The sequence below is a fragment of the Theropithecus gelada genome, chromosome 7b, assembly GCF_003255815.1.
Source record: "Theropithecus gelada isolate Dixy chromosome 7b, Tgel_1.0, whole genome shotgun sequence".
NCBI classification, from domain to species: domain Eukaryota; kingdom Metazoa; phylum Chordata; class Mammalia; order Primates; family Cercopithecidae; genus Theropithecus; species Theropithecus gelada.
The window spans coordinates 48370067-48387562 of NC_037675.1; the positions used below are offsets into that span (position 1 = coordinate 48370067).

General features: G+C 34.0%; 1 protein-coding gene across 1 annotated transcript in view; it reads right to left on the reverse strand.

The window, feature by feature from the left end:
- Positions 1-17496, reverse strand: part of MDGA2 (MAM domain containing glycosylphosphatidylinositol anchor 2) — an 849182-nt gene that overhangs the window by 178627 nt on the left and 653059 nt on the right. The window contains exon 8 of the mRNA XM_025391973.1: positions 13524-13817. Within this exon, the coding sequence (XP_025247758.1) occupies positions 13524-13817 (294 nt within the window). The remainder of the gene's footprint in view (positions 1-13523; positions 13818-17496) is intronic.

Below are 17496 nucleotides of genomic sequence, written 5' to 3' on the forward strand. Positions count from 1 at the left end.
CAGTAGTGTACCTAGCAACCATCCTTATTCTAAACAGAAGCTAACCACAAAACAACGAAAGAGAAAGATTAAGGTAAAATTCACAAGACATCATCCTTGATAAACTTTGAAAATTTTATTTCACTGGGCACTGAAATTTTGTCATTATATATAGCAAGAATTCTTTTTTAATAAGATTGCAAATGCACTGCATTTTCTCTAGTGGAAACAAAGTTAAGTATATATAATTATGTATGCCTCTAGCCTTCAATCTCTTATTTTTTATTCTTGTCTTTCATTATAACAGATAACTGAATTATTTTAACACAGATAACTTGTTGCAATGAAATTTTGTCATCCATGCATCCTTTAATTCAAGCATGTAGTTTCTAGGAGATTTCTGATACAATTAATAGAATATGCGGTTTCTGTTACATATGCATTATTATATAAATCAGAAAATTTTGTTGGTAATAACTTCCATACTCAAAGATTACTTAGAGACCATCATACTAAGCCCTTTATTTGCATAGAAAATTTGGTGGTAGAAACCGACACAAGTCACACAATTAAAATTGGCACTGCTAGAATTTGAATCCAGAGCCAGACTTAGAATCAATCCTCCATATTTATAGTTCTTTATTATGCCCCTATTCCAGACTGTAACCATATTCATAGTTATGGTTAAAACTGTTTCGTATTTTATTATTTTTTATTATTGTACTATGTCACCTGGGTTGAATTGCAGTATCAAAAAACTGTGTGTATAGAGTTATATCTTCTCTGACAACACTGTAGCTGAAAAATACAATCTGAATTATCTGAAAATAAAACAATTGAATCTAAAAAAATTTTTTTTTGAGACAGGGTCTCACTCTGTCTCCCAGACTAGAGTGCAGTGACACAACAATGGCTCACTGCACCCCTGACCTCCCCAGGCTCAGGTAAGTCTTCCACCTCAGCCTCCCAAGTAGCTAGAACTATAGGTGTGCATAGTTCTAGCTACTTGGCTAATTTTTGTAGTTTTTTGTAGAGATGGGGTGTTTCCCAGGCTTGTCTTGAACTCCTGGACTCAAGCAATCTGCCCACCTTAGCTTCCCAAAGAGCTGGGATTACAGGTATGAGCCACCACGCCCAGCCTAAATAAATAAACATTGAAAATGAAATAAATGAAAAACATAACCATATTTCAAATAATTCACCAATTTACACACTTACTGATCTAGGCATTTTTAGAGTACACAATTATGTCACGAAGAAAGGAGTTTATAATCTCTTATGAGAGAGACAGAGAGAAAAAAGGAAACACGGAAAATGTCTCTGTATATTACTTAGGAGTTGAAGACTGAAATTGCTAAGTTCAGAAAATTTTTAAAAAGGTACAGATTCAGAATTTTAAAAAATTACACATAGCTGGAGACTTCAGGGGAGAGCACTAGAGAAATGACATTTGAGTAATGTCTTGAAGATTGTAAAGAGTGGGCTCATAAAGATTATTTTAAGGATATTCATGACATAGGGAATGAAATGACAAAAAGTAATGAGTTCAAATGTGCATAAGAGAATGAACTGTTCACCTTGACTGGAACATGAAATGTGATCTCACAAAGGGTAGGGAATGCTATTTGCCAATTTAGGATACCAAACTTTGAATCACAGATAATGAGTAGTCATAGAGAATTTCCAAATAGAACAATGCTTGCATTTATGCCTCTGCTGTGGAGTGTGGTTACCCAAGCCAAACCAATCACGTCTCTTTGTAGTTAATCTCTGGGTGAGAGACAAAGGGGCAAGCTTTTTCAGGTGGACTGAAATGAGAACCACTAAGTGAAGCAAATACAGAAAGAACTGAGTGCATAGTTGAGAAGATGGTAATGTTTACATTCCTGGAACCCACTACACTTTCCTGCCTATAACAGTTAGATAAGAATTTTCCACCAATTGCAACTGAAAGTATTCTCACTCATAAAAAAAGAAAAAAAGAAAAAAAAAAGTTCATCTGACAGCAATGCAGCAATGTTGCCAAGGTAAAGAGATCAAAGGTTGTAAAAATAGTAGGAATTTCTTGCAGGAGGTAAAAGGGTCTGACCTTTGAAAAAAAGTTGGAATGGAAAAGCAGGGATGAATTCAGAGGATTTTGGAAAGAAGAGGTACCTTAAGGAGTACTACTAACATTGTCAAACACTGGTCTAAATGCTTTGTAGGCATCATCTAATTTAATCCTCAGAGAAATCCATCATAACAAGATTTCTTTTCATCATGGCAAATAAGAAAGTGAATATTTAGAGAAGTTATGAATAAAGAGCAAAGCTGGAATTCAAACCAGGTCTTTAATTCAGAATACAATATCCTAATTTGAAATGTATGGTAGAGAAAGGAAAGACAGAATGACTTTGCTCTTGATAATAGAGAGGAAAGGGATCTTTTGGAGGAACAGGGAATTCAAGAGGAAAAAAATAATGAAAAGGAATTACTATACTTTTAATTTTAGTCACATTAGATTTTAGAATTCTTGCAGAAACTAAGTTGACATTTTGCAGTAGCTAAATATCTCAGATACAAATTTGGGGAAGATCTGCTTAGCAATGACAGTTTAAGTCATTATACTGCCAAGCAAGAAAGTGTAGAGTAAGGAAACAATAGGATCAAAATCTGATTTAAAGATAGGAAGAATAAATAGCAGCCAAAACAAGACTGAAAAGTAAAAACAGAACTAGCATTTACAATATCATAAAAGACAAAGAAGAAAAATGCATTAACAGGAATGAGTGTTCACTCAATAAATGCCTCCTCTGCATGGAGACAACACAGACATAGACAGACAGACAGGTGGATGGATAAATAAGTAAATAGGGATACATCACTGCATTCATACATATCTCTCTAAATATCTGCATCATCTGCCTCTATATCTATGTATATCTGTGATTGAATGATTGTAACTTAGAGCTTCAAGTGAGCACTTAAAGTGAAAACTTTGTGTACTCGAATTACTTACATCTTTTAACTGAGCTATAAAGCACTATTCATCATTTTATGTTGTACACAAGGCAGTTATGTTGTGTTTATGAACATATGGCTTCAAACACTGGATAAACTGTTGAAACTGATGGGCACAAAGAAACAAAATACTCAAGAAACATCTGATCGCTTCTATCATTTCATCCATGTATTTCAATGCAAATAATTTAAATCATAAGAATTAATACTTCCTATTTTTCTTAAATACATTTCAGTTTCCTGCTTAGCTTTTAATAGTTTCCTCCCTTGATTAATTGAGTGCAATTATCTTCTTAAAAAGAAATCCTACTCAAGTTAAATAATAATCTTTTTCTAGAAAAATATTTTAAAACTTTTATTTCATTGAATGAAAAACAGTATCAAAGAAAACAATACACATATTAAATTTCAAGAAAAGTATTTGACTTATTTCTTTATGAAAATAGTTTGAATTAAGAAGAAAGAGTAATTTCCACATTTAAAATAAGTCTTAATGGTATATAATCAAGGAGATTTTATTTTAATGTTATAATGCATGGTCAGTTTAAGTCCTGAGGTGTCCTTTTGAAGAATCTTTATTTTTGCTTATTATAATTTTTAAGGCTTCAAGGAAATATTCATTTGCCAGAAGAAAGGAACTCACAAGGTAGACTGAAATGATTTGATGGAACAGCATGAAATACAGCTACTCCCTGCCAAACCCAGACACAAAGCCAAAAGGCTTATGAAGGAAGAATACAGGCACAGCAGTTCTTAGAAGATGAATCAAAAGCCAAGTTAAAAAACAAAAAGATATATTGGAAACATACTTTCTTAATATATAAAACTATAATTATTATTATCAAATGCAGAAAAATATAAGAGTAAAAGAATTGCTAAGAGTTTAGTATGGCAGATGAAAAGAGCAGGTGCAATTAAAGGAATAAACCTTTTCCCTTCTGTATGAGAATTTGACCTTCTTTTAAAATTCTATCTCTGATCCCCTGATAACCTGACAAGGGAAGAATGTCAACTATAATCTTAGGTGGCATTTCTACATTAAATTGCTTCTGGATTTGAGAGGAATGTTAATACTTAATAGGAAGCCATGGCTTTGAGCTTAGTGCAGCGGTTCTTGTAACTGGCATGTCTCTTCAAGGACCCTGGAAATTCTGCCTATAGATTTGTTACAAGAGACATTGGCTCCTGTGGGGCAGAGGATTCTCCCAGAGTTCCCATTCCCAAATTATGTAGACCTTGTCTCCTTGTCTATGAGTCATCATCTAGGCAGTGGTTCTTAACCTGGGGTGATTTTGCCAGTCAGGGATATTTGGCAATGTCTGGAGACAGTTTGTATCATCATGACATAGGGAAGAAGGACATATTACTGGAATCTAAAGATTACAAGCCTATGTAGCCTCTAAACACCATACAATAAACAAGCTAGAGCCTCCTCCACCACAAAAAATATATATATTCTGGGCAAGAAAACTCTGTGTTGGAAGACTGCCATATGCGTTTGGGACAATTAGCAGTAGCCCTGGTCTCTACTCTCTACATGCCAGGAGCATTCCTTTTCCTCCACTGACTCAATTAAAACATGTTTTTAGACATTTTCAAAAATCTGCAGGGAATGGGAGTGGAAGGGCATGTTGGCAAGCTATTGTTTCTGTCTTATACCCTTGTATGTGAATTTTGATACCAAATATGCCTCTAGTAGTCCCGCAAGTTTAAAAGCAGTGGAATCTAAGACCCTTGGTAGATTATTCAATACAGGAATTTGCTACAAAGTAAAGTTATTAGTGTCATGTAATATAACCCAACATAATATGATATACGCAAAACCAAAAAATGTGTGGCTGGTACTGAATATTAAAATATGATATTACATCAAAAATTGATAATAAAGATACAATTGCTAACAACATATAAGCTAAAAATCTACATGAATACTGCCTGGAGGGGATTAAACACTCCAGTAAATTAAACACTCCCATTGCTGGAGGGAGAGGAAGTCATGTCTTTCTCTCAAATACCGCCTTTGATTTCTCACTTTCAGATTGGCTTTATCATGCATTAATTAAAGTACTTTTTTGACAATCAATTTCTTATATTTTACTTAACATCTGAAGTTCTTTGAATTTATTTTTTTCTAATCAAAGACCAAAATACATGGGTCTTTGATTAGAAAAAAATAACTTATACCCTTGTAAGTTAATTTGATAGCACTTTATATTTCCCTCTGCACTAAGCATATTATTGTTGGTATATTTAAAATAAATTGATAATACCACAGGAATGTTCATATGATATATTATTGTTCACCTTTATGTGTGATTTATTATAATTATTTATTATTATTACCTTTGTGTTACAGGGGAGATGATCACAGTATGAATGAAATGCTCAAATTCTGTATTTGGGAAGAATGAATTTGGTTTTTGGAATAAAGATAAATTCCTTTTTAACTAAGAAAGATTATAAAGGCACAGAATTTTTATAGTTATACATATATATTTATATATGTGTTTATGTTCATTTTTCTTAGAAGAAACTATATTTCCATAAAGCAAAAAAGGGAGAAAGAAAAAAGCCCGCAGGAACAGAGGCATGTAAACTTTTTATTGAAAACTTAACTCAGTGGGGCATAGTGGTTCACACCTTCGATGCCAGCACTTCTGGAAAGCTAAGATGGGAGGAGCGCTTGAGGCCAGGAGTTTGAATCCAGGCTGGGCAACACAGCAAGACTCTGTCTCTAAAAAAAATGTAAAAATTAGCCCAGCATGGTGGCTCACACCTGTAATCCCAGTTACTCAGAAGACTGAGGATTGCCTGGGCCAAGGAGTTGAGGCTATAGTAAGCTATGATTGTGCTACTGCAATCCAGCTTGGGTAAGAGAGAAACCCTGTCTCAAAAAATGGGGGGGGGGAGGAACCTATAAAATAAATTTAACTTAATCACATATCTGAAGGGTTTCAATGGAAGAAAATATCCCACGGCCTTAAGGTATTATGGAAATGATATAATGATATTATCCAGTTGAATTCATTTTGCATAGTTGGGGTGGACAGAAGTATCTAGCTGACAATACCAATAAAAATAAGTCTTGCCTGGCTTAATTTGTACCTTTAATCATTCTGTTAAAACTACCTGGTCACTCTCACACTTCTTTGCATAGATTCTGAAAAATAAAAATTTTAATCCACACACTTTTCTAAACGTTAAATTTTGGTTGTACTTACATTAAGATAGCAGCAGAGAAGAAACCAGAAAAATAAACTATGCACTTGTTTTCCTTACATGAGCCACATACTCGATAAACTGATCTTCTTTTCAGATAATGTGTAGTCAATTGCTGTATCTGAAGATATTTTTTTTATATATATATATATGCAATGTACTCCATCTTTAAGTACATTTGGAAAATAACTTTGAACTTACCTTAATGTTTCTACTAGAGTCTTTGGAATAATCTCAAAGGTAAGTCTTCAAATTTTGAGTATAAATTTATATTATGGAAGGAAACCAAAGGCTGTTAGAATCAAGTCACTTTGGCATAAGAAATAAATACAATTAGATAATAACAGTTCAGTGTAAACATACACAACCATTAGAATTATTTCTCAACTATCTGTATAGCCAATATTACAGGATAGTTCTGAGAAAGGCAATACTGAAATAAAAGCTAGTGATTTTGAAAGAAACATATCATCTAATGTGTATCTTCAAAATGAAGTTTTACTTTGAAGCTCTAAATTGTCTTCTACATACTAAGGCTAGCGTCCATGGAGCTATCAATAAAGATCTTTCATCATCATTAAGAGGCAGTATAGAGGGGTGCGACTTAGCTAGGACTTAAATGGCAAAAAGATTGGAAGAATTGTTATAAACAGAAGAGGAGCATAAAAGCCTAGCCAGAGAGGCAACAATCAATTACCATGCTTATGAGACTGAGAAGAGATGGACTGAATTATTACAGAAAATAAGAAACAGACCTGGACAAGTAAAACTTGTTCAGGCTACTGAGCTGAAAGTCATTATTACCCTCCTAATAAATTAAAAATTCATTTATTCATTTGTAAAATTTTTGGATAGCCTTTTTGCCTGGCCTAGATCCTCTTGTATTTCCTCTTTTATCAGTAATTACCTTGTCTTTGATATTAGTTTTAGATTAATCCCTAGTCACACTGATATTTCCAGAATAATTTTGCTTTTAAAAAATCACAAAATTGTTATATTACCTCAGTACACTAATTCTATCTATGTCAACACTACAGAACATTACTCAGTAAGTTGTCTAACAATAGTGAGCATATGTGTTACAGCACTTTCCAATCTATCTTTAATTTTCTTTTTCTTTGCAAGGTTCATGAGATTTTGCTTTTGTTGAATATTCATTTTGATTAAAAGTAACTGGCATACTCTCTTCATTAGATTTCTTGAGAAAAAGCCTCAAAAATAAAACCTTGATCTCTGGCTTTCTCTCCTTCACCTAATTTGGTCTTGCTTTGGAAACTGAAACAGGTGAGGAACATCGGTTTATCAACAGTCCTGATTATTTTCTTTCATAATTTTTCTTTGTTTGGAAAATACAAATTATAAGGGGTGTATTAATTAGATTTGGAATTAGGTAAAAGGCAGTTATTTAACACAATCTAACACTAACATCTGTCTTTGGTTTTCAGTATATATTTTATACCTCTTAACAGAAATATCATGTCATTAGTTGAAGGTACAACAAATGTGCATATCCATGGTGGAGACTTAACAGCAAAAGTAACATTCAATGCAATATATTCTCCAGTTAATTTTCAAGGAATTATACTTTGAAATATACTCACGTTACTAAAAGACTTTAATAGTGCTTTGAGATGAAACTAAAGGACAGCTTATATTAAAAATAAAATGTGGGCTGGGCGCGGTGGCTCAAGCCTGTAATCCCAGCACTTTGGGAGGCCGAGACGGGCGGATCACCAGGTCAGGAGATCGAGACCATCCTGGCTAACACGGTGAAACCCCGTCTCTACTAAGAAATAAAAACTAGCCGGGCGAGGTGGCAGGCGCCTGTAGTCCCAGCTACTCGGGAGGCTGAGGCCGGAGAATGGCGTGAACCTGGGAGGCGGAGCTTGCAGTGAGCTGAGATCCGGCCACTGCACTCCAGCCTGGGCTACAGAGCGAGACTCCGTCTCAAAAAAAATAAAAAATAAAAAAATAAAAAAATAAAAAAATAAAATAAAATGTATAGTTTATCAAATTAAAATTGTAGCACATAATTTTATAAGTGTAAATATACTTATATAATACAGATATGAAAAACAATACTTTCTTTTAGGAAGACAATAAGCATATCCTGTATCCTGTTTTTGTTTTGTTTTGTTTTGTTTTGTTTGAGACGAGTCTCGCCCTGTCACTCATGCTTGAGTGCAGTGGCGAGATCTCGGCTCACTGCAACCTCCACCTCCTGGGTTCAAGCGATTCTCCTGACTAAGCCTCCCGAGTAGCTGGGACTACGGGTGCACACCACCACGTCCAGCTAATTTTTGTATTTTTAATAGAGATGGGGTTTCACCATGTTGACCAGGATGGTCTTAATCTCTTGACCTCGTGATCCACCCACCTCAGTCTCCCAAAGCGCTGGGATTACAAGTATGAGCCACCTGCTTGCCCGCATATCCTGGTTTCTCATTTAACATATATATTTGAAAATTCAATGGAACTTTTGTTTAATTAATATTCAAACAATCAGGTACTTTGTTTAGAAAGTTGTTTTAGTTGACTGGGCGCAGTGACCCACACCTGTCAAATCCCAACACTTTGGGAGGCCGAGGCGGGTGGATCACCTGAGGTCAGGAGTTGGAGACCAGCCTGACCAAAATGGAAAAACCCCATGTCTACTAAAAATACAAAAGTAGCTGATCATGGTGGCACAAGCATGTGATCCAAGCTACTCGGGAGGCTGAAGTAGGAGAATTGCTTGAACCAGGGAGGCGGAGGTTGTGGTGAGCTGAGATCATGCCACTGCACCCCAGCCTGGGCAACAAGAATGAAACTCCGTCTCAAAAAGAAAAAAAAAGAGGAAAAAAAAAAGAAAGTTGTTTCAGTTGTGTTTGGTAAGCTCTATACATACTGTGATTTTTAAATACTATGAATAAATCAATATATGTAATACCTTTATTTTCAATTATGCTATTCTAATGCTGTTTCAAGTAAAATGAGTCAAATACTAAAAAAAAGTTACCATTCCAAAAAATGGGAATAAATTAAACAATGGATAAAATTTTTTAATGTTATTAAAAGTTTTACCCAGAAAAACCTTTTAAGTTTAATTTTAAAATATTTTTGTTTCAAAAAACTTATATTTTCAACTTCATACTCTGGTCGATAAACTGTGTGGTAACTGACAATTGTAGAAGTTAAAAGTCATAAAGAAAAATCCTTTTGCTTTCTACAAATTAGCAATGTGAACAAGAATTAATCAAACTGTTTCGTTGTTGTGACTATGTTACTCTTAACAGGATATAGAATGGTCTAAAATATCTCTAGGCTTCTGTTCCTCATTTTGTACAAATTTTAACAAGAGGCAAATTAATTAGTGAGAGTAAATAATTTGAAAAGTTTGTATAAACTTTATAATTTTATAAATTATATTGCTTCCTTTTAAACATAACATTAGCTAAGAATAAACCTCATTTGGATATTTAGACCCATAAGTAGATGGTTTATATTATTTAGAAATACATATATGTACTATTTCCTTTTAGGGATGGATGCCCTTCATTCATTGATGTCCTATATACAATTCATTCTGTGTTCCTTTAGTTTTTTTGAGTGGTTATTGTTTAGTTGGATGCAAGTAAAACTAAGCAAGTAAAAAATGTCTTGAAAATACTGGATTTTTTTCTATCTTATTTATTATTGCCACCTCTTTTACATTATTTTATGTCTTAAAAGATAAAATTATACATAAACGTGTGTGTGCTCGTGTGTAAAATAGGCAGTTCCAGAATTAACCAATGTAATAAACATCTTAAGGAAGAAATCTGTATGCAGCAAATCCTCAGCTACCCCTGAAACTTAAGTAATAAAGAAACAGGTGATATGGTTTGGATCTGTGTCCCTGCCCAAATGTCATACTGAAATGTAATCCTCAGTGTTGGAAGTGAGGCCTGGTGATAGGTGATTGGATCTTGGTGTGAGATTTCTCATGAATGGGTTAAACACCATTCCCCCTTGGTACTGTCATTGCAATAGGATAGTGTGAATTCTCGTGAGATGTATTCATTTAAAAATGTGTAGTGAATCCCAGGTTACTCTCTTGCCCCTGTTCTGGTGCAAGCTCCCACTTCACCTTCTGCCATGATTGTAAGCTTCCAGAAGCCTACCCAGAAGCAGATATCAGCATCATGCTTCCTATACAGCCTGCAAAACTGTAAGCCAATTAAACCTCTTTTCTTTATGAAGTACCCAGTCTTAGGTATTTCTTTATAGCAATGCAATAATAGACTAACAAACTAGGCATGAACTTTTTGTGTGTTGTGTTTACACAATAAATTTACTGTTGAGTAAACTTATATTTACTCAGCAAATTTACTGAACAGCTATAATGTAAAATATATTATGCTGGGAATACAAAATAGATAAAGCATAGCTTGTTATCTGCATTGATAGACTTAACTGCTAAGGATGATAAAAAATATATATATATATGTATACATATGTATGTCCACATATGTATGATATAACTTAGTTTTAATATTACATATTAATATTTCTTACATGTAGCACAGGTATCCAAGTTAAGCAAATGATAAATTATTTTCAAATTAAAAAAAAAATCAGGATGAACATGGTGACTTATACCTGTAGTCTCAACATTTTGGGAGGCCGAGGCAGGAAGATCACTTGAAGTCAGGTGTTAGAGACAAGCCTGAGCAACATAGCAAGACCCCGTCTCTACACAAAATTTAAAAATTAGCCAGGTATGGAGGTGCACACCTGTAGTCCCAGCTACTCGGGAAGCTGAGGTGAAAGCATCGGTTGAGCCCGATTTTACTGAGCAAAGCTGCAGTAAGCTATAATTATGCCACTGTAGTTCAGCCTGGGCAACAGAGTGAAACCCTGTCTCTTAAAAAAATGACTATAAAAGTTAGACTGTTTATCAATTTAAAAACATTATCTGAATTCCTATACTATTAGTTTTGCAAGAATAAGCCTTAGATAGGCATGTAGGCAAGATCTGCTGGCAGAGACTATATGTCTGGAAAATGAACCTTTGATGTACTCAGGAATATTCTGGAGTTGTTACCAGTTATTTGTACCTGGAAAATTACCAGGTTGTACCAGGTTCTTCAGAAGAGTTGGAAATATATGGAAGGGAGGTCCTTGAAAGCCATGATAACATGATCTTCACCTACAGCTGGCAAGATTGCCTGCATTCGGTTGCCTTCCTGGGCAGGCCAGGGAAGTTTGCCTCTGAGAGGAAATGCTGTTGGATTATACCCCCTGCTCCAGGAAGTCACCTTGGGATGCAGATAAATTGTATCATCTTACCCGTGTTAAAATAACTAAACTTTGCCTGTGTCTATCGGTATTTTTTACTCAATTATGTTCATCCCTGTCACACTAGACAACTGTGCCACTGTTGTCATTCCTATTATAGAGTTGAATTTTAAAATCTTATGCTGAATTTATTTTCTAGGGGACTAATTAAGAGGCAGGAAAAAGGAAAAAAACAGGAAATTTAGTTAATCAATAAAATTCTGGATTTAAGTATATTCTATGGAGAACGGAGATTCTGATTTCTTGAAACTTTAATTTGAAGTTCTCTAGAGCCACCTGGGTTCTGTAGCTTTTATTAGCATCAGAGCCTCTGCAGAAAGGAGTGAGAAGAGTGAAAACTAATTGCACTAATAGCTGCAAGAACACTGAAGCTTTGTGCATAACTCGAAGCAGCTCAGAATCCTGTGCTTACCAACAAGATTGAAGTGTTCCAAAGTATATCAAATTCCTTTGTGGTCACTTAAGGTATCTCTTTTTTTTTTTTTTTTTTTTTTAGAAAATGGGAAGCAGTTTCTCTCTCTTTTCTTTTTTCAGAAACCTGTTTTCACATGATCCTCATAGCCATGAACAGACTGTCATGAGTATAGAGACCAGTGAGAAAAAGGCAATATTCCATTGCCGAATGGAACCTGACATTGAAAACCTGCCTTATTTGGAGAAAAAACTCATAATCAATTAGAAATCAAGCCAAGTTATTTGTCATTTGTTTGCAAATATCAGTTAGAATATTTATAGGACAAATAGCATAACTGGAATCTGAGGTTCTATAGGAGAGGGGCAGGGAATGGTTAAGCAGCACCCAGAACCTTGTCTCTCACCCCACACTCATATCTCATACACAAATACATTTGTAGCTAAGCAGTTCCACACATAATATTTTCATACTTTCATTATTCTCTAAAATATACAATAGTTAATTCATTCTGCCAACAACTTTAAGTCTAACATAAAAATAGACATTCTTGGACTAAATTCTATTTTCAAGTTCCTGCGTTACAAAAGAGTTAGATAAAAATGACATTGTTTACTGATGTGCATGGTTTTACCTAATTCATCTGTTTAATGAAAACTTTATGCCATATATTTAACAAATAGTATATCAACTAAAATTTGCAGTAGCACTATTAGAAACTGAGTAGACTGTGTTTCGTTTTCTTCTCTTTCAGCAGTGTCTTTACCATTGGGCAGCCCAGTTACCAGGGCATTCTGTGAAAACCAAACAATAGTAACACTGGTGCATTTTCTTGACCCTTAAGTGTGTAGATTTAGGTGGTTTTAATGCTAAAAGCAAATGTAAAGTCCATAATATCTATATTTTTAATTAGAACTATAACCGTGATTTCAGTAAAAATAGAAAAATAGTTAAAAATGTATCTTATTCAGTTCTCAGAGTAAAACAATTACCTGCTAAGATTAAATCAGGCAAAAATTCAGCATCTAAGACTTTCCTGAATTATCACTATATTACTAGACAATTATGTAATTCACTGTTACAACTTCAGGTATGCAAATATGACATTTCAATGATTAGATCTCCAAAATTTAAGCAAAGAGATGCTTGAAATAGGTAGATAATTTGGGAAAAGGACATGCAATTGCCTGAAGTAAAAACATGGACTGTGAAAACAAACATGTATTACAACCTGAATTAGCAATTACTTCCAGTTTCCACTTTGCTTATTGCACATGGACAGTTTCTCACCATTAGATTTGTTGATTATTTGGCATTAACCAACCAGATAACACCATCATAATTATCATACACACAGACACACACACACACACACACACACACACACACACACACACACAAAAAACACTATTAGTGTATATAAACTCATGCAAAAAGCAGATTTAGGGTAGATTACAGTTTAAATTGGGTATCATTAATGTAGAAATAGTTCATTCAATCCCATTAAAAAAATCACCTCATATTACTAGTAGAATAATGGTAACAATTCTTCCCTTGTCCCCACATGGAAATGCATAAAAGGGAATTTACTTACACTGAACGATGAGCTGCACCAAGGCTTCCCTTGGTTTCACGTTAAATCCATTGTATTGGCTGGTCTGACATCTGTACATTCCTGACATTTCCCTAGACACATTCACAATCCTCAGTGTTCCATCATAACTCTCCATTTGCATTGATCCATCAGGCATTGCAACTTCTTTATCCGCTCTAGACCAAAGGATGATTGGTTTAGGTTTGCCAGTTACTTGACATTGCAGTTCTATTGTGTCTCCTTCTCTGGTGACCAATGGTGATTTTTCCTGTGGAACAGTCAGATTGGGTGGAACTTGAAATGGGAAAAAGAAAATTTTTCAAGGTTAGTATAAACTGGTAAAGCATATTCAGATACAGAAAATCATAAGGAAACAATTTCTGCTGGTGGAAGAAATGTGACAATTCGGATGCTCAAAAACCTTGGGAATAAATGGAATATACTCTCACTTAAAATCATTCTTAATTGTTTTCACTGTATATTTTAAAATGAGGACTTCAAACATTAGCAAAGTAAATAAGGCATTCAATTGAAAAATGAATGGTCAACATAAAAATAATCTTCTCAATGACCTGTAATAATTAGTCATTAACTGGGGCTTTAACATTTGCATTTCATAGGAGAGTAGCATTCAGCTGTGTAGACTTAGCAGTCACAGTAAGTGCAAGTAGTCAGAAAGGGAAAAAGAGAAACCTCTGATCTAAAATCATAAGATTTGACTGGTTTAAAACTTGCCAAATTGCTAAGATTTAAGATTTGTTTTTTTTCCCTAGTGGGAGTGAAATCAAGCAATTTGACAATCCATTCTATTCTCCATTTTTGGACTTTTAATTTTTTGTGATATTTGAATTTCTTATTATTTCACTTCATAATATTTTGATGTCATTGTAAATAGTTTGCCATAATGTTGCCAATATTTCTACAAAGTTAATTTTAATTAAATCTTCAAAATATATTTCAATGAATATAAGAATTATAATTTTTCTGAAGTAAAGCTAGTTTCTGATTTACAGCAGATATTTATGAAAAGTTAGATTGATTTTACTGTAACTTACTTTATTGTGCTGAAATATATTTAGGTTAGAATTCAGTGAAAAGCATTAAGTGATATGAGGGAAGTACTATACAATGATCTTTCTTACAAATATTATCACTAGTTCTACTGGAAGATTCTTATTTCTTATACAATTGTATATGAATTCAAATGCATTTGTGCAGTAGAACATCTATCAAAAAAGGGCAAGCTAAATAGAATGCTATAAATACAAATAACCAGAAACATGAATAATTCTATCCTTCTGATAAATGTTATCTGTTCCCTTTGGAAGTAGTACTGCACATGAATGAAAAGTGAAAGGTTTCATTCTTCCTTTTAGTTTGATTATGCCCCAGTGTCCAGGTACAAAACCAAACATAGTTATGTTTAAAATTATTTTTCAACTAATTTTGAAATGTTGTTGCCCTTATTATAAAGACAAATAAATTCAAGTTCAAAATGATATGAGAACTATCTTCCTATTCAAATATCTTCAATTCACTTTTTTATTTAATGCCTTCACTTACTTATTGTTTAAAAAACAAATTACATAATGCATAACATCTTAGAATTTAAACAATATGAAATATTAACCACCATCATTTTGAAGTAGATATATACATCCTAGAAATTGACATTAACAAAATACATGTTTAAAATGGCTTCATTTTATAAACCCAAATGGCTAAATAATTTGTTCTGGTATATAGAAACAATTAAATAATTTTGGCAAAGTATTTGTTCTTTTCAAAGTGAATGATGTAATTAAAATCTAAGCAGCATACTGTAACAATGGGACTGGAATGGAACTATGATACTTACTCACCCTCCATGAGAAAGGGTGCAGAATAACCTCAGCATTTAACATTTATTATCCCCCTACTATGTGACAGGTGCAATTAAGTATTTTATGTTTTCATTTAAACCCCCTTGATAATATTAAGGACCAAATATTTAATATTAAAATAAACAATTGAGAACATTGAGAATAAGAGATAATAAATACTTCAATTTGAACAGAATACAAACAAAAACTAATTTATAGCCGGTAGCTAATGTAGAGATATGAATACTGAAGCAGGCTCAATAAACAATGGTATCTGGAATTAATAACTTTTGAGTGTTCGCAATAGACTCCTCTCTTCATGCTCATGACAAATTGGACAAAATCCCTTTCTGTCGTTTGGTCACTGTTTCAAATATGAAAGAGTCAAGATGAATGTGAGGGAATATACAGTAAGTATTTTGCAAATTATCTTATCTATCTTTTATCATCTTATTTATTTAGTCATTTATTACTGCTATCACAGTGGATAAGGCCAACGTCTATATTTCTTAAATAACTACGTTGATCAATGATCTATATCTGAATATTTTTCATATGTCAAAACTGCTTATAAGATATACCAACCCCAAAATAAATATCCAAATTTAGATAAATCTGTGTAAAATAAATGAAAAAATGTATAACTTTAAAGACTAATGGAGTGTTATCACTTGAAATATACAATCCATATCTGTTCCCAAAATAAGCTACATGATCTTGGCCAACCAAAAACACTGTCTGTATTAATTTTACCTTTGGTGGTGGTTGTTGTTTTGAGATAGTCTTGCTCTGTTTTCCAGGCTGGGGTGCAGTGGCGCAATCTCCACTCAGTGCAACCTCCATGTCCCAGGTTCAAGTGATTGTTCTGCCTCAGCCTCCTGAGTAGCTGGGATTACAGGTGTGCACCACCACACCCAGCTAATTTTTTCGTATGTTTAGTAGAAACAGGGTTTCACCATGTTGACCAGGCTGGTCTCAAACTCCTGATCTTAGGTGATCACCCTCCTCAATCTCCCAAAGTGCTGGGATTATAGGCGTGAACCACTGTGCTTGACCTTACCATTTTTGAAACTAAGAATTTGTACTTTATTAGCCTCAACGTTATTGATGTTCTGATTACGTGAATAGTAAAAAGTTAAAAAGAGAAGTGGTGTCAAAAGATAGTGCTTACTTCCTAACTTAATAAAATGGATATTTAAACAACTTATTACATTAGACCATTCAAATCACAATAGATTCTTGACTAGCTATAATTTTTTAAAATGTTATCATGCTAAATAGTTCAAATATCCCTTTTAAAATTTGTTTATGTTTTTCATGTATTTAGATAAACTTTCCTCCCTGCCGAATTAAAGTTACAGAAATATAAACCTCAACTTTAATCTCAATAACACAAAAATTGATTTTTAGATAAATTAGCCCAGGTTTTACAAAATAGCAAAATCTAGCTAAAAGATTATTTAATATCCATCTCTTCCTAGGCCAGATGCGGTGGCTCACGCCTATAATTCCAGTACTTTGGGCGGCCGCACATCACAAGGTCAGGAGATCAAGACCATCCTGGCCAACACGGTAAACCCCGTCTCTACTAAAAAAAAAAAAAAAAAATTAGCCGGTCATGGCAGTGTGCACCTGGAGTCCCAGCTACTCTGGAGGCTCAGGGGCTCAGGCAGGAGAATCATTTGAACTCGGGAGGTGGAGGCTGCAGTGAACCAAGATCGCACCACTGCACTCCAACCTGTGTGACAGAGGGAAACTCCATCTCAAAAATAAATAGATAAATAAATTTTAAATCTAGAAGTCAGGGTTAACCTTTCCCTACAACTCTCCTGGCCAAAAAAACTATAATTTCTCAAAGCTGTTATATGCTTCTCTATCTCTCTGTCCCCACTAAATTTTCTATCCCTTAGAATTACTCAACTCTCTTAATTGTTCCTATAATTTTTTCTATTGAGAGATCTCATTTGTTCTCATAGATTTCTCTCTATGTGTTGATAATAACAAATTATAACTTCATTCCAATGGCTCATAATTGCAGCCTGTCTTTATATTCCAAAAGTCTTTCAAACCTAAACACTATTTTATTTCTTGACTTGGTTAATAGTTAATTT